This window comes from Choloepus didactylus, chromosome 13 (genome assembly GCF_015220235.1).
Source record: "Choloepus didactylus isolate mChoDid1 chromosome 13, mChoDid1.pri, whole genome shotgun sequence".
Taxonomy (NCBI): domain Eukaryota; kingdom Metazoa; phylum Chordata; class Mammalia; order Pilosa; family Megalonychidae; genus Choloepus; species Choloepus didactylus.
In genome coordinates, this window is record NC_051319.1 from 65,587,564 (window position 1) to 65,611,789 (window position 24,226).

The following is a 24,226-nucleotide window of genomic DNA, read 5'->3' on the forward strand; positions in this document are numbered from 1 at the left end:
CCTCAAAGACACTCAGCACCATTGTACACTTTTGCTTGGCTATAAAGGATTACAAATGGCCACATAGCATTTTTACTTAAATAGCCTAAAACTTGAATTGCTTCAGTTGTCCATCAATAGAATGGATTAAAAATAAACTGTGGTGTTGGCACTTCCGGGTGGGACGAAAGTGAGACAGTGAGGCAGAGGCTGGCAGCTCTGGTAGTAACCATGGTGTATAATGGCCTCATGGTGCCTCTCATTGTGATGAACGTGTTCTGGGGCTTTGTCTGCCTCTTGGTTCCCTGGTTCATCCCTAAGGGTCCTAACCGGGGAGTTACCACCATGCTGGTGACCTGTTCAGTTTGCTGCTATCTCTTTTGGTTGATTGCAATTCTGACCCAACTCAACCCTCTCTTTGGACCACATTTTAAAAATGAAACCATCTGTTATCTCAAGAACCATTGGCCTTGAGGGAGAAGACATCTACAGTGCTCAAGTTATTGAGGTCATGGAGAGAATTCCTCTAGATGAAAAATTACCTCCAAACCTAGACCACCCTCCCTGACTTTTCCATTTGAGCATCAGCTGCCTTAAACATTCAAGCAGTATTTTTTCCTGTCACCTTTTTTGCACTCTGATGAACAATGTGCCTACTTAACCTAAACTGTGCTGACTCTAAGAAATGTGTATGTGGTCTCCTGAGATGAAAAGTGCTATTATTCTGAGAAATACAGTACTATGTTTTTGGAATCTGGATTTGAAGATGGCTCCTGTCTGCTCACACCATGAGAATCAGTGAAATGTTCAAGACCAGCCCAGAAACTGCTGCAAGGCAACTAATACTCCAGTGGGGCAATCAATATGACAGCATGTTCAGAGGGAAGATCTGTTCCAACATGATAGAATTACATCAAACTATATTTTCAGGATGAATTTCCTATTTCTGCCATTTTTTGACATAAACTATTTTTCTGCTTTCTAAAAAGTAAAATAAAAAATAAACTGTAGAATATTCAGACAATGGAATACTACTCAGCAAGAAAAGGGAATGAACTACTAATTCATTGAACAGTGGATAAATCTCAAAAACATTATGGTGAGTAAAAGATGCCTTACATGAAACAGAACATATGGTCTAATACAGTTTATATGAAGTTCTAAAACAGGCAAAACTAACCTATGATGGAAAACAATCAGTACATTGGTTGCCTATGGGAGGAGAGAAGGGGATTGACTGGGAAGGGGTGCAAGGAAAAGTTCAGGGTGATGATAATATTCTATATCTTGATAGAAAATTGGGTTATACAAGTGTTTGCATTTCTCAAAACTCAGCAAATGAAATTTAAGATTTCTTGTTCCATTGTATGTAAATTTTAACTCAAAAGAAAAAAAGCTATAAACAAATACTAAATTCTAGTTAATGATATGCCTGCTGAAGTATTTAGAGAGAAGTATGTTGACATCAGCAATTTAAACTAAAATGCATCAAAAATAAAATGGATTGATGGATGGATAGAGAAATGGCTACATAGATATGTTAACTTCTCAATAATTTGATTTAATAGTAATATTTATTAAATTATCAATAATTTAATTGACAGCTCTAGTTGGCAGATATTTGGGTGGCCAATGTAAAATTCAACTCTTTAGTTTGTCAGAATATTTTCATAATAATATGTTGAAGAAAAATAATGTTTTAAAGGAAATTACCAGCAAATTAGATATATTTGCAGAGAGATTTAGACTGAGGCACAGACAGAAAAAAAGCATTGAAAATATGTAAAGGGTGTAAGTGAGTGACACGACTCAGTAATAAAGATTAATATAGGTGTAATTGTAGTTTTAGAGGGAAAGGGAATGGGCTAGAAGCAATTTTTAAAAAGATAATGGCTGAACTCGGCAGGTGAACTAATTCCCCTCCCCACCCCCCACCATGGGATCTGACTCCCAGGGGTGTAAATCTCCCTGGCAACACAGGATATGACTCGTGGGGATGAATCTGGACCCTGCAGCATGGGATTGAGAACATTTTCTTAACCAAAAGGGGAATGCAAAATGAAAGGAAATAAAGTTTCATTGGCTGAGAGATTCCAAATGGAGTCTAGAGGTCACTCTGATGGACGTTCTTACACATTATATAGATAACACTTTTTAGGTTATAATGTATTGGGATAGCTAGAAGTAAATGCTTGAAACTATCAAACTGCAGCCCAGTAGACTTAACTCCTGAAGATGATTGTATAACAATGTAGCTTATAAGGGGTGACAGTGTGATTGTGAAAACTTTGTGGCTCACACTCCCTTTATCCAGTATATGGATGAATGAGAAGAAAAATGAGGACAAAACCAAAATGAAAAATAGGGTGGGATGGGAGGGGTTGATTTGGGTGTTCTTTTTTATTTTTATATTTTATTCTTATTCTTATTCTTTCTGGTGTAAGGAAAATTTCAAAAATAGAATGGGGTGATGGATGTATAACTGTATGATGGTACTGTGAATGGTTGGTTGTACACCATGGATGATTGTATGGTATATGAATATATCTCAGTGAAACTGAATTTAATTTTAAAAATGGAAGGAAAAAAAGGGGGGGAATACCAGCCCTGTTCTTGTTAACTGACTCAGAGAAAAAAAAAAAAAGAAAAGAAAATGGCTGAAACTACCTCCTTTCCCCAAAGTAGCCACTGAGAAACTGCAAACCTAGACCTGCCAGCCTCCCCTTCCCTGGACAAAGAACTTCCCACCAACCATCCTTTCTTTATAAGCCCTACTGTTCCCTTGGCTCAGGGCTGTTGCCATTTTTTTAGGTTTTAGCCCACCTACGCACAGCTGGACAATAAAACTCCTTTTGATTAAAAAAAAAAAAAGATAATGGCTGAGAATTTTTTGAAGCTGATGAAAGTCTTCAAGCCTCATAGTCAGTAAATACAAGGAACTACAAACAGGATAAATACAAAGGAAAATATAGCTATGTACATCTAGTTAAGCTGTTGAAAAACAAAGACAAGCACTCTTGTTTCAGAGGAAAACACTGTAACTTAGAGGAGCAACAATAAGACTTAGTTCGACTTCCCAACAGAAATAATGGAAACCAGAAGCCAATGGAATGATATCTTTAAAATGAGCACATAGATAAAGCTAGCATTTATTAGGTTTCTATTTTGTGCCAGCCTCTAGGAGGAACCCTTAACAAACATTCAATCTGCACACCCTACCAATGAGGTAGAATTAATAACTCCATTTTGAAAAAAAGAAGTTGAGTCTTAGAAAAGTTAGTTATTTGCACAAAGTCAGGCAGCTAATCAGTGGTAAAGATTTAAACTTAATTATGACACACTCCAGATATATTCCTCCTATATATTATTCTGTCTCCTGTCTTATAAAATTCTTGCTCTTTTCCTCCATTCCTGTGGGTCTGCCTAGACTCTGTGTCCCAGCATTCCTGGTCTGGCAATCCCACTGCCAAATCTTGTAATAGTTAAGACAATGTGCTTGAAGTTAATATTTTAAAAAGAGACAAAGAAAAACTCAGTGTGATGGAACACTAGTATCTAATACTGGAGAATAAGAATACCGATATTATTGCATGGTACTGGAGCACAGACTGTAGAGAGAATACATTTAATTGGCATCTTTTCTTTGAATGCAGTATATCTAGTCTCCATTTTGACATTATAGTAGATGACTGAAATGTTACCTAGTGTCTTGTTAGCACTGTATTATAAAGTGTATATTATTTTAGAAAATTGACAAGGTGATGAGCTGTCACTTTAGGTAAGAGAATATCCTATTTTTAATGAATATTATTTCATACAGAAATGTGCTGATGACAGCTTATTTCAATGGAGACTGTTGATGCATAACCTTTTTGCCAGACAACATTATATCAATAGTGACTATATCTAAAAAAACTATACCAAATGCTGGAAATGTGTTTGTATGAATAATATTTAGGGAAATTAGTATACAATGGTAAGCTAAAATATTTTTAAAATATTGTATTAGCAAATATATTATAGAGGATCTCATTGGGGTATGTTTATTAATAATAAGGTAGTCATTTCTATCTCAATAATATTTTGTTTTTATATATTTTTTCTTTAACCCTGTTATAAGATGTAAGAATATATCAGAACAATTTTATATGTTTAGATGAATGCACAATTTTGTATATGTATATAGAGATATGCATATATATTAAAAATTCCAAAGTCAGTACTTAATATATAAATACATACAATTTAGTATGCAAACACTTTTCTGGAATTAGAAAGGCTAAGTTCAAGTCCTGGTTCTATCACTTCTAGTTTGCAAATTGGGAAAGTCCCTTCATGTCTTATGTAAGATGAATTTATTTTTCAGTATAAATGGAGCCAATAATATTGCCTTATATATCTCATGATATGGTCAGGAGGCTTTCAAAGGAGATAAAGTGTGTGAAAGACTCTTATACTGGCAAAAGATATTAGAAGTACTAAGATATGGCCTGAATTTTTCTAGGGTTCATCAATCTATGGGTTTAAATAAGGTCACTTAATAATAATGATCTGAGTTTCACCAGTTTCATTGTCTCCATGCTAAAGAAGCCACCTCTAAATCTGACCCAGCTTGTTCCAAGAGTGTGAGGGGGAGTGGAGTTTTAGGAGCTAATGAGGAAGCTTCTCCTGCTCCCTGTTTTGCTCCTCACTAATTCTTCTAGGGAGCCAGCTAAGGCTCCCTCACTATGCTTCACTGCCCACCCACTCAGCCACATGCAAGAACGACTTGCATCCAGGCACCTTCCGTCACTGGTCACAAAGTGTCAACATACAAGGAGCAAGAGGGCTGCCATGCTCCTGCCCCAAGAGAATGCCTGTCCTACTGGCACAACTTCCAAGTCACTCCTTGTCACACTGGCAACAAGCTGCTCAGTGCCCTCTACTATCTCCCACAGACTTCTCTGCCCACAAGACCCCCCATGAGTCCAGGTTTAGGGTGCAAAGTCTGAGACAGGCACCTTTGCTCTTTCCATTCTTCTTTCCAGCCTCTCCATTTTCTTTCTCCCTATGGGTGCAAACTCCTTGCCTCAATTCTCTTTAAACAAGGAGTTTTTTTAAAAGGATGTCCTGTCAGGCATATTCCACCAGGTTCCCAGACTTGCCTAGAAATATCTGAAATCCAGTTTAGGCTTAGAGTGAGTGTTCCCTACATGTTATATAACGTACTGTTCCAAACTTAGTGGCCTAAAACAGTAAATTATTTTTTGTTTTTTGCAGATCTTGGGTTTGACTGGCTGGTTCTTAGCTGGTCTTCCTGAGCTTACTCATGTAACTGAATTGAACTGAAGAGTTGACTGGCTAGACTTGGCTAGGACACTGGGACAGTTAGGCATCTCTCTCCCGGTGGGGTCTCTTCATTCATTAGTCTAGACATGAATCCCTTAAGTAGCAGCAAGAGTGTTCTAAATGAACCAAGACAGAAAGTGAAGCCCAGCATCAATTCCACTGCATTCTGTTGATCAAAGTTAGTCACAAGGCCAGCATGGATTCAAGCAGAAATGGACTTCATCATACTTGATGGAATGAAAGGCATGCAAGCAGAGAGATGATAGAAATTGTGGGTGGTCACTTTTGCAGACAATCAATTACAGCTCAGCTTCTATTATAACAATGCATATCCCTTGCACATACAAAATACACTAATCTCCCCAAACTCCCAAAGTCTCATTCAATTACAGCATTAGCTCAAAGTCCAAGATCTCATTATCTAAATCCAATCCAGATGCAGACAAATATCCACACATTCAGTTACTCAGATGCAGCTGCTCAAGTGCAGCTCTTCTTGATTTGTGAACTAAAATGACAAGTTATATCTTCTCCTCTCTCCTCTCCCTCACATACCTATACGGTCAAAATGCAATGGTGAAAGGAAGGAGAAGATGGCAGCATAGAGAGGAATGGAAGTTAGTTAATCCCCTCAGAGCAACAAATAAAAAACAAGAACAACCAGTAAAAGATCTGGAATAACTACAGGGAGATGACTGCTAGTGTCCATACATTGTGCAACAATCTGAAATGGGAGAAATGCCTGAAATCACAGCATAAAATATGTAAGTAAAAACCGTGGACCTGAGCTGAGCGCCCCCTCCCTTGTGGCAGCCTGAACTGCAAAACCTCACGGTGCTAGAGAGCAGCGCTCTCTGGGCAAGCAAATATACCTCAGCCCAGCTCCAATTGAGCTTTTAATGTTAACAGCTCAATACAAACTACAAATCCCCAACAAGCAGACAGAGGCTTTTGGTGACGACTGACCTTGCAGAGTCAGGGGACATATCTGTCGTGGGACAGGGAGCCCAAAGGATTGGGTGCTATCTCTGGCCAACGGGTGACTCTGGGAGCCATACACTGACCCTGAAAGGGGATTTTCTGTCCTTTTCTCTCTCTCTCAACCTGGGCAACTCGGTGGAGAAAGCCTCAACCATTTTCAGCTGGCAGTGCTCTGCAGTAGATAAAGCCTCAGCCATTTTAAACTCACAGCACTCTGACCCAGACAAGGGGTGGAGATAGCAGAGGCAGAGAAACAAAGAATCAATTTATATGCAAATTACCTCTCTCTAGGGGGCATAGCTTCCCAAGAGGAAAGAGGTGGGGCCCAGCTCTACTACCTACCTTCCAGTCAGAACCAGTCCCCAGAGCCTGGGGGAGGAGAGTCATGGGCCACACCCCCTTATACCAGCCTGTGACAGGCTGACAGGTGCCACCTGCTGGGCAGAAAAGCACAGGGTGTGTCAATCCTCTAAGACACAACATCAGGGAAACCAGATACTGAATATTTCTTCCACCTGGGACCTGAGACTTTTCTCATCTGGGAAAACCTGATTGTGGTGGGCAAGAAGGTCAGATGCCTAGGCAACAGAAAACTACAACCTATACTAAGAAAAACAAAGTTATGGCCCAGTCAAAGGAACAAACTTACACTTCAACTGAGATACAGGAATTTAAACAACTAATGCTAAATCAATTCAAATAGTTTAGAGAAGATATGGCAAAAGAGATAAAGGCTATAAAGAAAACACTGGGCATACATAAGGCAGAAACTGAAAGTTTGAAAAAACAACCAACAGAATCTATGGAAATGAAACACACAACACAAGAGATGAAAGACACAATGGAAACATACAACAGCAGATCTCAAGAGGCAGAAGAAAACACTCAGGAACTGGAGAACAAGGCACCTGAAAGCCTACACACAAAGAACAGATAGAGAAAAGAATGGAAAAATATGAGCAACATCTCTGGGAACTTAAGGACAAAATGAAATACAGGAATGTATGTATATTGGTGTCCCAGAAGGAGAAGAGAAGGGAAAAGTGCAGAAGCAATAATAGAGGAAATAATCAATGAAAATTTCCCATCTCTTATGAAAGACATGAAATTACAGATCCAAGAAGCACAGCGTACCCCAAACAGAATAGATCTGAATAGGCCTATGTCAAGACATTTAATAATCAGATTAATAGACATCAAAGACAAAGAGAGAATCCTGAAAGCAGCAAGAGAAAAGTGATCCATCACATGCAAAGGAAGTTTAATAAGACTATGTGTGGATCTCTCAGCAGAAACCATGGAGGCAAGAAGGAAGTGGTATGATATATTTAAGATACTGAAAGAGAAAAACCACCAACCAAAAATCCTGTATCTGGCAAAACTGTCCTTCAAATATGAGGGAGAGTTCAAAATATTCTCTGACAAGCAGACAATGAGAGAGTTTGTGAACAAGATACATGCTCTACAGGAAATACTGAAGGGAGCACTACAGACTGACAGGAAAAGACAGGAATGAGAGGTTTGGAATACAATTTTGGGTGATGGTAGCACAGCAATGTAAGGACACTGAACAAAGATAACTATGAATATGGTTGAAAGAGGAAGGTTAGAAGCATGTGGGACATCAGAAGAAAAGAGGAAAGATAAAGACTGGGACTGTATAACCCAGTGAAACCTAGAGTGTTCAACAATTGTGATAAAATGTACAAATATGTTTTTTCATGAGGGAGAACAAATGAATGTCAACCTTGCAAGGTGTTAAAATAGGGAGGTATTGGGGGAAAAATACAATCAATGTGAACTAGAGACTATAATTAACAGAATCATTGTATTATGCTTCCTTTAATGTAACAAAGGCAATATACCAAGGTAAATGCAGATAAGAGGGGGGCATAGGGGAGGGTGGTGAGACTCTTGGCATTGGTGGTGTTGTCTGACTCTTTATTCTATTTTGATCTAAGGTTATCTTTCCTTTTGCAGCTTCCTAGATGTCATGTTGTTTTTTGTTTGTTTGTTTTTCTCTTTCTTTTTTTTTTCTTTTGCCTCTCTTTCTCCTGCTTTGTGGAAGAAATGTAAATGTCCTTATATAAATAGTGGTGAGGGTGGTGAACACATAAATATGTAACTATACAAGGAATCACTAATTGTTTACTTAGGATGGAATGTATGGTGTGTGAACAAAACCATCTTAAAAAAAAAAAAAAAAGTGGGTTGATGATGAAACCTCAAGGGCAATATACTGAATGAAATAAGCCAGACATGAAAGGACAAATATTGCAGGTCTCATGATAGGAACTAATTATAATATGTAAACTCATAGACATGAAATGTAAGTAACCAAGACATAGAATGAGGCTAAAGAATGGGGAGCAGTTGCTTAGTATGAGCAGAATGTTCAACTAGGTTGAACTTAAATGTTTGAAAATGAACAGAGGTGGTGGTAGCATGTTGTGAGAATAACTAACAGTGCTGAATGGTGTGTGAATATGGATCACCAGAAGGAAAGTTGGAGGTTAAAAGACGGGAATGTATAAAACAGTGAACTTTGTGGTGGGCAACGTCTGGGATTAACTGTACAAATATCAGAAATCTCTTCCATGAACCAGAACAAATGTGTGACACTACAACTAGAAGTTAATAAGAGAGGGGCATATAGGAAAATATATATACCTATTGCAAACTATATACTACACTTAGTAGTATTTCAACATTCTTTCATAAACAGTAACAAATGTAATATACCAATACTACGAGTCAACAATGGAGGGGGGGTGGTTAGAGGTATGGGAGGATTTGAGTTTCCTTTTTTTTTTGTCTTTATTTCTTGCCTGGAGTAATGCAAAGTTTCTAAAAATTCAACAAAAAGTAATTGTGGTGATGGATGCACAGCTGTATGATGGTACCGGGAGCAATTGATTGTACACTTGGGATCTTTGGATAATTGTATGGTATGTGAACAATCTCAATTAAAAAAATGAAAAAAAAAAAAGAGAGAGAAAGAGAGAAGGAGCAGAAAGGGAAAAAAAATGCAATGGTGAAACAGGTTAGCTACAATAGACTCTCCTGTTCCAAAAAAGGGAACATGGAATATTCCTAGCAGCTGCCAATCCATAGTGATTCTAAAATCCAGTCAGGCACATTGTTTCAGGGTCCCCTACTCTGAGGACAGGGGATGTTCCGCTATTAGGAACCAGCTCTGCCCTCTGGGAATAATTTCAAAATTCATTTTTCTCTTGGCTCTTGGTTTGTGCACTGACCTCTTTTCTCTGCCCCCTGTCATTACCTCTCAATACAAATAAAGAAATAGTTGCTGCCTTACAATTAGCATACCACATTTTGTTTTTCTAACAACGTATTCTGCATGCCAAGAGCTGACCAGGATTTATTAAAAAGTTTAAAATGAAGTGGGTGATCTTTCCATTTGTTTAAATATATCCAGCTGTGTAAGTGGAAAGGCTTAAGGCATTTGTATAAACTTGTCAGTATAATTTTATATGTTCTCTATAACCATGAATAACCTATATAAGTTATGTGTTAAATTAACTGGCTTCATGTGCAATGAAGCTGTGAAGAGATATTTTTTTGTGAACTGGAAAATGCCATAATATTTTAATGACTCTTAAATCTGCTCTTTTACTTAATTCTGGAGAGAGAGAGAGGATCTGGGTGTATCCAAAGGTAGAGGGGAAGCTAGATGGTTTCACTGACTTCAGAAGTATATCAAAAGAAGGAAAAAGAAGTGAGGATTACTTGCCAGAGCTCTGTCTCTCTCTCCTGGACATCTACAGTAGGAGGAATGAGACCCTCAAATTGGAAACAGCCTAGTACCTGTTGAGAATAATATTAACAGTGCTTCAGTTCTCCAGCTCTCCAATACTTTCTGGAAGTTTTCTTGTGAATCTCTGAAGTGAGAAATTCAGAATCTTAAAAACTTGGGTGCTGACATTTAGGAGTTGGCATATCTAAAATATTGCCATGTACTCTTGCAGTGGGCCTGCATTAACTGCTTGTCAATTGCTGAATAGGCTTCCAAAATTTTTGTAATTTTTTTCAAGTGGCTTATTTATTATTTATACACTTTTTTCTCATGAATATTGAGGTCATTATCACAGTTAACATTTAATACCAACATGATGAATATCGAGTTCTTCCTTTATTTAGGGGTTTTCCTATTAAAATTTTACATTTTTTCTCTAATTTCTTCAGGAACTCCACTTGTACATTTATTGGCTTTTCTTTGTCTTTTGTATATTACTTTTCCTCTAATTATTCATCTGTGTTCTTTTGCATCTTATATTCTATATATTTTCAAGTCCTTTCCATATGTCTATGATTGTGTTTTCAATCAATGCATTTCACATTTTGCTACTGCTACTATGTTTTAGTTTTCTGTTATTGTTTTGTATTTCTCTTTAATTTCTTTCTGGTTTCCTTTTCTTTCTTTTTAATAGGATACACTGTATCTGTTCTTTTAGCTTTTGCTTCAGCGTTTTTATTCTTGCATTATTAATATAATAGAGAAATGTGTTTTATGTGCTCAACTTTCTGCCATTAGTTTTCTTCTGACATATAGTTTTCATTTGTCATTTTTTAATTTCTTGCCTCCTTTTTTCCTAATAATATTGCTGCTGGTTACTTTCTTATTATTACTCATATTTTAACTGTATCCCTTTCCTCCAGGTGAGCTACTTGCTTTTACAGAATGGCAAAGATGCTGGGAAAGTGAGCTGGGGCTGCATGGAACACCAATTAAAATATGTTGCCCCAATATTCCTGGCCAGCAAGTCTGTGGCACACACTCTCATAAGGTCTCTCACAATCCTAGTTTCCTCTTTGGAGATGAGCAGTAAAGCCCCAATTATGACCTAGGTGTTTTATATGATCATTTGGAATTTATTTATATCTCTTCAACCCACCATGAGCAGCAGGTGACAGATACATACATTCACCCTGCCACTCCAAAAGGATGTGTGTGGTCTCACCCAAGACAGCTCCCAACCACTTTGCTGAGTAAAATGTGGCTGGGTATATTCCTGCTAGCAAACTTGACCTCACACTGCAATTCCAAACAAGGGATTGTTGATTGAGCCCCTTAGGACCAGGCTGCTTATTCCTGGATCATTCTATTTACTGCCTTCTTTTGGTTTAGCAAAAATGTTACCATATTCAGCATCTGTTCTTCATAGATTAGGTAGATGCTGAGGCAATTTTTTTTTTTTACATGGAAGATAAAATTATGGAGTTTTTCATTCTTTTCTGATTTTTCTTTTATCATTTTCATGTAGGAGAGTGAAGCTGAAAATCCTTTACATTTTTTATATTTTTCTGAATTTACATTTCTGAATGCTGTAGTTTAAAAATAATTGGATCTGTGATGATCAAACAAATGCAAATCTCACACAGAGTATCTATTAAAAAGTAAAGGTATGACTTGTCCTCCAATCATTGTCATTTATATCCTTCAAATTGAATAAACTTTGAAAACACAGCACCATTTATATTTCTTTGAATTAAGAGTGACTTATTTGGCCAATATGTTTAAACAACAATAAAATGAATTATATGTGAAAAGGCCATATTCTATAATTCAGTGCAAAGGAAATGTGGTGAAATTTTTCTCTAAAAATCACCACAACAATCAGGATTTATTTTCTTTGTGTCTTCCTTTGTTTTTTCCTTCTCTCTTTTTTTCATTCTTCTTTCCTCCCTTCCTTTTCCCTCACTTCTTTCCTTCTCTCCTTTCTTTCTTTCGTCTCTCCCTCTCATTTCCTCCCTCCTCTCTCTCTCTCTCTCTCTCTTTTCATTCATTCTTTCTTCCAAAACTTGATTTGATTTAATGAATCATGTCAACTTCCTAGAAGAATTACTCACACCTCTGTGTGAAACTCTCTCCCTTGGTTCAAACTCTTACCCTCTTCTGGAATGCTTTTTTCTTCTCTGCTTCCCCAAACCCTCCATATTTTTCGAAATAGTCCAATTCCACTGTTTTGTGGAGCTTTTCTAAATTGCACTGTCTCACAATGTTCACATAAGAAACTATAGAAAGTATTTCCTCACAACTCCTTAGAAAATTGATAGATTGCCTTTGCACATAAACTCTATTTCTGCCTTATGCCATTATTTAGCTGCTATATCATTATTTAACTTTCCCCACAATGAGACTTTAAGTTCCTTGAGGTTAAGAACCATGAATACTTTTTCATTTCCTAGGAACTCTTGTCCAATGATCTACACACAAAAGTTCAATACATTTTGGCTGATTGTGTATTTAATATGAACCTGTGCCAGTTTGGATGTATTATGTCCCCCAAAATGCCATGTTCTTTAATGCAATCTTGTGGGGGCAGATGTATTAGTGTTGATTAGGTTGGAATCTTTGCATTAGGTTGTTTCCATGGAGATGTGACCCACCCAACCATGGGTAATACCTTTGGTTCAATTATTTCCATGGAGGTGTGGCCCTGCCATTCAGTACAGGTCTTGATTAGTGTACTGGAGACCTATAAAAGAGCTCAGACTGAAGGAGCTCAGTGCTGCAGCTGAGAGAGACATTTTTGGAGACCACCATTAAAAGCAGACTTTTGCTGATGCTTTAGAGATGCTAGCCCAGAGTTTGCCCCAAGAAGCTGATGCCAAGACATTTTGGAAAATGCCATTTTGAAACACAATCTGGGAGCAAGCAGATGCCAGCCACATGCCTTCCGACCTAACAGAGGTTTTCCGGATGCTAATAGCCTTTCTCCAGTGAGGGTATACTCATGTTTATGCCTTGGTTTGGAACTTTCATGGTCTTCAGACTGTAAATTTGTAACCAAATAAACCCCTTTTATAAAAGCAAATCCGGATTCTGGGAAGATGGCGGCATAGAAAGAAGTGGAAGACTTAGTCTCCCCCAGAAGAATTCATAAATGAACAAAAAAACAGTAAATAACCTGGAATGGTAGTGGGGAGACAAACGGGACAGTACACTCAACTTCCACTGGCATGAATTGGGAGAAATGCCCAAGATCACAGCATAAAATCTGTAAGTAAAATTGCGGACCTGCACTGAGAGCCGAGAACATAGAGCCGGGAGCCCCTCCCTCACGGAAGCCGCACCGTGCACTTTCTCAGCCCAGCTCCAAGTGAGGTTTTAATATTAACTGCTCAATACAGACAGCAAATCCTCAAAAAGCAGACAGTGGCTTTTGGTGACAACTGACCTTGGGAGAATCGGGGGAAATATTCTGTCTCTCGCTCTCTCTCTGTGGAGAAAACTTCAGCTGCTCTCAGCCCACAAGGTGTTGCAGTAAAGACAGCCTCACACATTCTGTATTCTGAAATGAGCTGAGAGCCCCTCGGCACAGCCAAGTGGCCCAGGGCTTCCCTAGAGGGACGGCGCACACTGATGACGTAGCATGGCACCCCCTCGGCTGAGGGAAGATCGCAGCTGGGAGGGGGGATCTGCTCGGAGAACCCAGGGGCACTATGCCAAGTCCGGTGGTTTAGGGGACACGTAGAGAGAGCTGCCCTTCCTCCCTGGCCACCCGTGCGCTCGCCCCACATTCAGGGTGGGCGACTCCAGCGGCGCACCCAGACTGAGCTCTCCAACTGAACACACAAGAATCATTTCCCCTCACTACATGAGAACTGACTGGAGGGATATAGGTGGCTCACAGATGCCATCTGCTGGTTACTTAGAGAAAGTGTATGTCACCAAACTGTATCTCTGAAAAATTAGATCGATATCCCTTGTTTTTTTTTGATACAACTTGAAAGAACCCTACCAAGCAAAACAAATGCCAAGAGGCCAAAAACAACAGAAAATCTTATATGCATATGATAAAACCAGATGATATGGAGAATCCAGCTCCAAACACACAAATCAAGATTTCGGAAGAAACGTTATTCCTCGCAAATTTAATTAAAGAACTACAATCAAAGAACGAAAACATGGCAAGGGATTTAAAGGACATCAAGAGGACCATGGCCCAGGATATAAGTGCCATAAAAAAGACCCTAGAAGAGCATAAAGAAGACATTGCAAGAGTAAATAAAAAAATAGAAGATCTTATGGAAATAAAAGAAACTGTTGGCCAAATTAAAAAGACTCTGGGTATTCACAATACAAGACTAGAGGAAGCTGAACAACATCTCAGTGTCCTAGAAATCCACAGAACAGAAAATGAAAGAACAAAAGAAAAAATGGAGAAAAAAATAGAAAAAATCGCAATGGATCTCAGGGATACGATAGATAAAATAAAACGTCCAAACTTAAGACTCATTGGTGTCCCAGAAGGGGAAAAGAAGGGTAAAGGTCTAGAAAGAGTATTCAAAGAAATTGTTGGGGAAAACTTCCCCAACCTTCTACATAATATAAACACACAAAGCATAAATGCCCAGCGAACTCCAACTAGAATAAATCCAAATAAACACACCCCAAGACATATTCTGATAAGACTCTCAAATACTGAAGAGAAGGAGCAAGTTCTGAAAGCAGCAAGAGAAAAGCAATTCACCACATACAAATGAAACAATATAAGACTAAGTAGTGACTACTCAGTGGCCACTATGGAGGCGAGAAGGCAGTGGCATGACATATTTAAAATTCTGAGAGAGAAAAATTTCCAACCAAGAATACTTTATCCAGCAAAACTCTCCTTCAAATTTGAGGGAGAGCTTAAATTTTTCACAGACAAACAAATGCTGAGAGACTTTGCCAATAAAAGACCTGCCCTACTTCAGATTCTAAAGGAAGCCCTACCAACAGAGAGACAAAGAAAGGAGAAAGAGATATAGAGAATTTTAACAGACACATATAGTACCCTACATCCCAAATCACCAGGACACTCATTTTTCTCTAGTGATTACAAACCTTTCTCCAGAAGGGGCCATAAGCTGGGGCATAAAACAAGCCTCAAGAAATTAAAAAAAAAAAAAAAATTGAATATACTCAAAGAACATTCTCCAAACACAATGGAATACAAATAGAAGTCAATAATTTTTGAACTATAACTCCACTATTTACTTCCTACATGATAAAAAATACACAGACTCTAAGGACCAATCAGTGGTTTTGAACTCAATGTAAAATATGTAATTTTAGATAACTATATAAAGGTGGGGGAATGAAGGAGTATAGGAACATAGTTTATGTGCCCTATTGAAGTGAAGGAGGTACCAAAGAAAAACAAGAGCGATAGGGATTTAAGAGGTTAATTTTAAGCCCCACAGTAAACACAAAGAAATTATCAGAGAATATAACCATAGAGATGATATTAGAGTTTGGGTTAAGAGAAATGGGGGAAGGGGCAATGGGAGGTTAAGAAAAGAGTGTAGGGTTGCTGTTTGAGGTGAAGGGAAATTTCTAGCAGATGGTGGGAAAGAGCATAACATCATTCTAAATGTGATTAATCCCACTAATGGAAGGCTAGGGAGGGGGTGGAATGGGAAGATTTAGGCTGTATATATGTTTCCACAATTGAAAAAAGGAAAAAAAAAAAAAAAAAAAAGACAGTCTAACTAGACTACAATTGAATGCTAAGGATGAACTTGGATGGAATTGGAGGGTGGAGGACAGGTGGCTCGAAGGGACACAGTGGAGACATAAGGAAAAGGAAATATAGAATGTAAGCATTGTCTCATTGTTGAATCTCATACTTCCTGGCTGTGCTTAACGGAATTACATAAAACAATGTTCTTGTTCATGGGAAGTACATACGTGAATTATAGTGTATGTTCAAAGATGTGTGCAGCTAACACTCATATGTTCAGAAGACAGAGAAATATATGATGGATGATAGATAGGAAGGGAGGGAAAGAAATAGCGATGTGACAGCATGTTAAAGTTGGTGGATTGAGCTATCGGGGGAGGGGGGTCAGGGTATGATGAAATTCTGTGTATGGGGCTAGTATTGTTTTTGCAACTATTCATGTAACTTTGAATTTATTTCAAAATAAAATAAAATAAAATAAAATAAAATAAAATAAAAGCAAATCCATTTCTGGTATTCTGCTTAATGGCAGCATTAGTAAACTGGAAGAGAACCAAAATGAGATATGCAGAGAGTGAAATGCTTTAAAATGTTCATATAAAAATTATGAAAAAAAATTATAAGATTTAGCATTTGTATTAAACATGAAGAATATAGACATCAAAGGAAAAAATTTAGAGACTTTAAATATATGCCAGCCCTGATGTGTTTTCTATTATTGTAGACACAATATACTGGGGCACCCAGTAATCCATTATGAGGCTATTGAGCAAAGGCGTATTCCCAGAAAGTTTTCTAAAACATGTAAGAAAAAAGTTTTGGAAGAAATCAGTTTTCCTGTTAATTTTCCTTTATTTAATATCTATAAATCAGGATAAATTTTATTTTCTTCATAATTTAAGAATATCCAAACTACACAGAGTCACAATTCAAACAGTTGCTACCAAACAAGGTGAATCTGACCCAGAAAGGAAAGAAACAGGACAGAAAGTTGATATTGGTAGAAAACATGAGCTAGAGGCTGCTATAGTGCAGATAATGAAATCTGGGAAGATGCAACACAATGTGTTATTAACAGAGGTAACACAGCCCTTGAAGGCTCGATTCTTACAAGTCCATTTGTTATTAAGGACTTATTGAGAGAATATTTGGCACAAACACTTGAGTATCACAAAGTACACATATATGTAGCATAAAGTCATTTGGAAGTTTGATTTATTCTTGGACTGTATTCTTCACATGGACTGGGAAGTTCTTTTAAATCATTAAATATTATGAAAACCACATCTTCTGTTAAGTACAGTACATGTTCTAGAACATTCATATCAAGCCTTTACTCTCTTTGAGAGTTTGCAACATCAGTTGATTGAGCTTCAGGCTTTTCAACATCTATCCCTTGGATTAAAGCAAGCATCAGGAAAAAAAAAAAAGAAATTATTAGTATGCTTTGCAATCATGACCAAGACTGAGAAATGAAAACTAACGAGAAAATCATTATCTCAGAAAGAGTACTATAGAAATTATTCATGGGGGGGGGAGGGTAGAGGTACATAAATACAACACATGAATATATATAGAAGATATCATAGTTCAATGCCTGTGCTTTCTGAGACCAAAAAATAAAAAATGTATTCCTCCATCAAAGAGAGAGGGAGAAATCTGGATATAATCTATTGATAAATGTGATGTATCTATAAATACAATACAATATTATGTTATTTTTTAACATGGAAATATTTCCACCATATATTGTTAAAGCTTTAAAAAGCAATTAAGAAATAATAGATACTGTGTAGTTCTGTTTGTTTAAACCTGAAAATGTAATAAATGCTGTAGGTGCCTGTGGTAGATTGAATTATGTACCTCAACAAAGACTTGTCCTTAATCTCAATTTGTACTCCAGTGGGTGTGAACTCATTTGTAAATAGGACCCTGTGAAGATGTGTTATCAGTTAAGGTATGGATGCATTTGTGAATAGCATCTTCTAAGATCCTATTTAGGTATAGCCAACTGTATCAGAGTGGGCCTTAGTCTAAATTTCTGAAGTCTTTTATATGCAGAAGAAATTTGGAGACAGTCAGTCAGAGACGCACACAGGAGGAGCAGAAGGCTGGAAGTCAGCAGAAACCAGAAGAGCAGAGAGATGGCTATGAAGCAGGAGGCACAGTTGGGAAGCAAGGAACCCCAAAGATTTCAGCAAGCAGGGGAAAGCATGGCTTTGCTGGTGCCTTCATTTTGGACTTCTAGCCTTCCAATCATGAGCTAATAAGTTCCCGTTGTTAATTTAAGCCAACCCATGGTGTGGCATTTATCATAGCAGTCCTGGCAAACTAGGACAGTGCCCCTGCTATATTACTTTACTGGGTCAGTGCACTCACACCCCAGCTGCTATGAAGGTTGCCCGCTGACAACCTCATTGTTACCTCTTTCTCTGAAAAAATGCCCTTGGCCAAGGGGAACTGCCTTGCCCAGAAAGTTACAAAGCCACCTCGCAGGAGCATTCATCCTCAATGACTGACTTACCCAGGGTGTAAACGCCTAGCCCATTGCCTCAAATTGGGACCAACCTGTGGTATAGTCCATGCTCTGAGTTCCCCAAGAGACCAATGAAGTAAGACTTCAGCTGTTTCCACAGCCTTGCTCAGCTCCTTGCCCTAATCTACTCTGCTACCTTCACTCTCCTTACCCTGGGAGCACACCCTCAATTAATAGCGTTCATCTGAACCCCTTTCTCAGGTTGTACTTCTAGGGAACTAGACCTAAGACAGACATGAAATAAAATGTTAAAAGTAGGTGCACACAGCTTATCAGGGGAATGCTTATTGTAATGGTCCCTAAATTGTAAGCTCTTACAGCAGTCACGTCTCTTCCCGAATTGTTATGGCTATCTCCAGATTCCGAGATGCTGATTCCCTTGTGTATAACCTGATCAATCCCTGGAACTTTGGGTATCTGTGTGACACCTGAAACTCAGAGCTAGAACTCGGCAGACATGAATATTAGTAGTAGCACATACAGCAACTGTTAAAAAAGGTGCTCCAGCACCTTTCCCTTCTAGAACAGGCCAAGTTCACCTGAGACCACATCCTTGGTCAGGGCTCCTTTCCCTTCTTCCTGTGCTCCTTCCTTAAAAACTTTTGTGAAGCACACACCCTCAAAAAATATATATTCTCAAAAAAAAAAAAAAAATCCAGTCTTCAGTACAGCTAGTTCAATGATGCCTGAATATACTTGATTCACATGTATGTACACCTTGAACACACATGCAAGTTTGCTGCAAAATGAATAATAACCCACTCTCCAGGGGGAGGAGGACAAGCCTTGGTTTGTGGCATTTGACAGTATACGTGGTGTACCTAATCCCACCAGAGCCAATTTCAAGCTAGCAAACTGACATCACTAAATGCAGAGGTGGGAAGAGTTATGTACCACTCACTGTCCCAGGTTCGTTCAGTCCAGCCCTAGTGAACCTCAACCCCTTTTACAGGAGCATGTGCATATAATCCACTTGCACTTTGAGTATGAACCTTTTACTTTTGCCCAAATATATCAGCAAAACCATACTACAGATCACAAGAACACACAGCCCCTTATATATCTGGAACACAGACACATACAACACAGACACATACAACAAACCGCTTCTTCCTAAGGGAAAATGCTACATATGGTAAACTTTGTACATGCACACCACCTATAACTGTTTATAAGCATGTACAGCCACACGCTACTGTTACATATACACAGAAAACCTCTACACAAACACAGTCTCTCTAACACCTTCAAGTAAAGAGTTATCTCATCCACCACTCCATCGTGAACCTGTACACAATTGCCCAGCTGTAGAGTACACACAAACTACTATATGCTACAAAGGCACAAAGAAATATCTCCAGTCTACCATAGATGAGTACACAGGAAATCTCTTCCAAGTCCCAAATCATACACTGACAAACTCCCACAACTCCAAATACTGCTACATAATTGTATCACATGCTTCCATTACATACAAATACAATTATCCCACATCCCTGTATAAATGCACAACCCAAACTTTCCATCAGATACATGAATGTTCATCTCCCAGAATGCATACTAATGACTTCCTACTACAAAATCCAAATACACTGTCCTAGAAAATGTAAATATAAACTCCCTTGCACCCTGAAAACACACATCAATGGAATTCAAACGCAACTTCCGCCTACCTCAAATATGCTCAATTACACAATACACTAAAAACATGCAAATATATCCACCAATACATATCCAGCCCCACATCACTTAAGAATATGGATATAGAATCACACAAACCCCATGCCACAGAATCCTTAAATCTGAACATATATGACACCCCACTAACCGAGTAAAAGTCATACAGCTACTCTGAAAAACCAAAATATTCAGATGCACTTCTGAAAATCAACAAAAGAAACATACATGGCCATAAAATGTGCTCTGAAAACACTCAAATGAGCCCCCACCCACACATTTCCCATGTATTTAAAAAAAAAAAAAAAGCTGAAGAAGAGTCCAGACTTCGTCTGGGGATATGAATGAAACAGATGTGGTTAGGACTAGGGCAAATCAGGCCAAAGTGTAAAGGACAATACTGGCTGTTTTAAAACTTCAACTTACATGTGAGACCAGGGGAAGAGATGTTTATTTGGTGCAGGATCTATGTTTTCTAAACAATTTAACTTGTACAGTCAGTTTGTTCAAGCACCATAATTACATGGAACTTTGAATAGAAAGTGAGATCTGGTAGGTCTGCATAGGTTAGTGCAAAATAGAGACACATCCCAAAGTAATTTGGACAGAGAATAAAAATATATATGCAGGGGCCCCTTGAAGAGCTGGGGGGAAATGCAGAGGTATTCGGCTTCCTCACCTGGATTCTTGCTGATGTTCTCACAAACATTGATGTGCCAAGCCCTCTATCATAGGACTTGCCCTTATGAAGCTCATTACTGCAAAGGAGAGGCTAAACCTGCTCATAATTGTGCCTAAGAGTCTCCCCCTGAGTGCCTCTTTGTTGCTCAGATGTGGCCCTCTCTCTCTAACTAAGCCAACTCGGCAGGTGAACTCACTGCCCTCCCCCCTTTGTGAGATCTGGCACCCAGAGGTGTAAATCTCCCTGGCAACGCAGGATATGACTCCCAGGGATGAATCTGGACCTGGCATCGTGGGACTGAGAACATCTTCTTGACCAAAAGGGGAATGCGAAATGAAATGAAATAAAGTTTCAGTAGCTGAGAGATTTCAAATGGAGTCGAGAGGTCACTGTGGTGGGCACTCTTACGCACTATATAGATAACACTTTTTAGGTTTTAATGCATTTGAATAGCTGGAAGTAAATACCTGAAACTACCAAACTGCCACCCAGTAGCCTTGACTCTTGAAGATGATTATATAGCAATGTAGCTTACAAGGGGTGACAGCGTGATTGTGAAAACCTTGTGGATCATACTCCCTTTATCCAGTGTATGGATGGATGAGTAGAAAAATGGGGACAAAAAAAAAAAAATGAAAAATAGATTGGGGGGGTTACTTGGGTGTTCTTTTTTACTTTTATTGTTTATTCTTATTTTCACTTTTTCTGGTACAAGGAAAATGTTCAAAAAATAGATTGGGGTGATGAATGCACAACTATATGATGGTACTGTGAACAACTGATTGTACACTTTGGATGATTATATGGTATGTGAATATATCTCCAATAAAATTGAATTTAAAAAAAAAATAAGTGTACAGATACTGGGATTAGAAATAACTATCAATTTCTTCGCAATGTTCTTCTTTAAAATATATTATTTGTACAATAAAACATAAATTATAAAACATTTTCAAAATGCCAGGTTTCCTAAATTGTGTTTTACAGGCCCTTGTTTGGCAGAAACTGAAAGTCAAATTAAATAATAGAGGAAAGGAAAATTCAAAGAGAACATTTAACATGTTTTGTTTTAATAAAAAATGTGATTGTCTCAATAAGACTAAATTTCTTTTGAATCCTTCTGGAAAAAGAAAGAGCTTCTTGTGAACTTACAAATTATTAATAATAAATTATTTGCTTGACACTGGCTTTGGTCCTTCAGATCCCACAATTTTACATTAAGTGCAACAGTAATATAAATATTAATTTGAATTTCATTAAGCCTTTTCATCTTCTTCCCTAGTTGCTTAAATAAGCTTATATTCACTACTAGATAGACTTGAAAGGAAATATTATAATATAGAACAAGAAGGGTCTCTTGTTTTTCACATTTTTTTTTCTGTTTAATCATATCTAAATCATGCAAGTCTTGGCAAAGAAATGTTTGAAATTTTATAGAAGTTTTGGGAATTATGTATGTCATACTAGAGAATCATTGATTTCCAATTTGGTACCACTAAAATTATTATTTATTTATTTTTAGTGTTAGTCCCAGGCAGTGTGCTAGGCATATTACACCAGTATTTCGCTAAATCCTCACAACTCTTCAATGTTCAATTATACAAACTTCAGGCTTAGTGATGTTGGGTACCTTACTTATGGTCTTAAAATTAAATCTGTGGGTGTCACATCTGCCATACTCCAGAGCTGTAGCCATTGTACCATCCCTTCTTTACCTGACAGTGTTAGTCAGATTTGCTACTTTCTCCTAAAGTATATCTTACACCATTCTTTACTACATCTAATAACCCAAAGTGACTACTATGAACTTTCCCTAAATAAAATAGCAAGTCCTTATCTAAAATAACTAAAGTTCAAATAACTTGTAGGGGAAAGCTTAATAAAGGATAAATTATTATTTTAAGAGCTATAATGATAAATGAAATTATATTACATTTCTCAATAAAGAAGAAGCTATGTGCTCCAAAGCACATAAAATCAGTTCCAAAATTAAAAATTCAGAAGTTAGACTTAAATGAATCCCATCAATTAATTTTTATAAAAGAACTAGCACCATTTTTGAAAAGTTCAATTGTCTTCTAAATGAAAATTAGATAAATAACTTCATTTTATTGGAAAAAAATTATTATGATCTGGAAGATAGACCTAGCAGGCTTTTTAGCCTTCTATTACAAAAATCAGTCCTCCAGTGTAGGCCCCCAAATCATTCATGCACGAACGAGCAAAACTCAAAGAGGATTTCACCTCGAGAACAAAGAAGCAGTAGTGGACAGCAATGCTTCTTTTTATTTGTGATTCCATTGACTTCATTGATAAGGAGATATATTTTAAATACCCTAGCAATGATCAAATAAATATTTAAGTTTTAAAAGCTTACAATCCAGTATCTGAGGGAAGTTTAAAACAATTAACGAATTTTCCTTGTACTTTAGGCTTTCTGAGGTTTCCACTGCAATTTTTACAGCTGCTTGAAAAGTCTCTTGCCTGGTCAATTCTTCAAAAAGTGAATAAATAATAAAAATAATTATTCCCTTTATTATTATGTGTTGTTGGCAAGGGATCTGTAAAGACACTATGCAGGATCTTAGTCACTCGGCAAATGAGAATCCAACCAATAATAAGGAAAGATGGAATTTTAGCCTTTTCACAGTATTTTACATTTTCATTTTCACTATTTTTCTTTCTGCATCCCTGGCATTCCTAATACCTGATCCTGTTTTCTCACTACCAAAAAAGCATTTGTCAGTGTGTGTTGAACTATCTTAAGAAACTAGAAACACCTGTGGACTTGGTAGAAATTTTTATGATAGAGCTAAAAGTGACCACCAACTCATTGTTCCTATTTTCCCAATGGCACAACTGGCCTAAATCCCAAATATCATAATCTACTTAAGAAGAAATGGACCTTTTTCTGTGCAGTTTGCTTTTTTTTTTTTTTTTTTAGGCATTGCAGCATTTGCCAAAATGTGATATCTGTAATAAAAAGCCACAGGGAAAAAAAAAGAAAAGAAAAGCATCCTTGCACAGAGATGGTATACTGTTACATTTAGTCTACCCACACAAATTGGTCCCAGCAGTTTTCTCCTTAATTCAGGATTTATGGAAACATCTGAGATTATAAAATTAACCAAACAAAAACAGATGCTTTAATTGTGAGGGGCCAATTCTTGGATGAATACCAAGCTAGACATTAGTATATGGAGTGGAAACATCTTAACTTAAGTTCTTATATATCAGTTTACAAGCTGATTTAAATATTCTACATGAAAATAGCTATCTTAAACAGCTTGGAGAAATGAAATTATGTTCACATAAGCAGCCCATTTTTCTCCCTTTCAAAAGGAAGACATGGGCTCTTAAAGTGATAATTTCTTCAAGTTTCTTAATTAATAATATAATCTCCCACCTATATTTACAGTTCCTAGGAAGAAGAGAGGGAGAAGCACGTCTTAGCTATAGCTCCCAAATTGTACTATTACATTACTCTGGTGTATGTAATAACCCCATTGTCACCGATTTTGCATATTTATTTTGGAAGATCAGCTTTGAGCAGTGTCTTAGTGTTTGGTC

General features: G+C 37.6%; 1 protein-coding gene across 1 annotated transcript; it reads left to right on the plus strand.

The window, feature by feature from the left end:
• The first annotated feature begins 210 nt into the window (after positions 1-210).
• Positions 211-453, plus strand: LOC119508502 (V-type proton ATPase subunit e 1-like). Its single transcript, XM_037802106.1, has one exon. The coding sequence runs from the start codon at positions 211-213 to the stop codon at positions 451-453; it is 243 nt and encodes an 80-aa protein (XP_037658034.1).
• Positions 454-24,226: the final 23,773 nt, after the last annotated feature.

Excerpts from the sequence above, each read along its gene's own strand:
- LOC119508502 (XM_037802106.1), top strand. The coding sequence starts at position 211 with ATGGTGTATAATGGCCTCATGGTGCCTCTCATTGTGATGAACGTGTTC.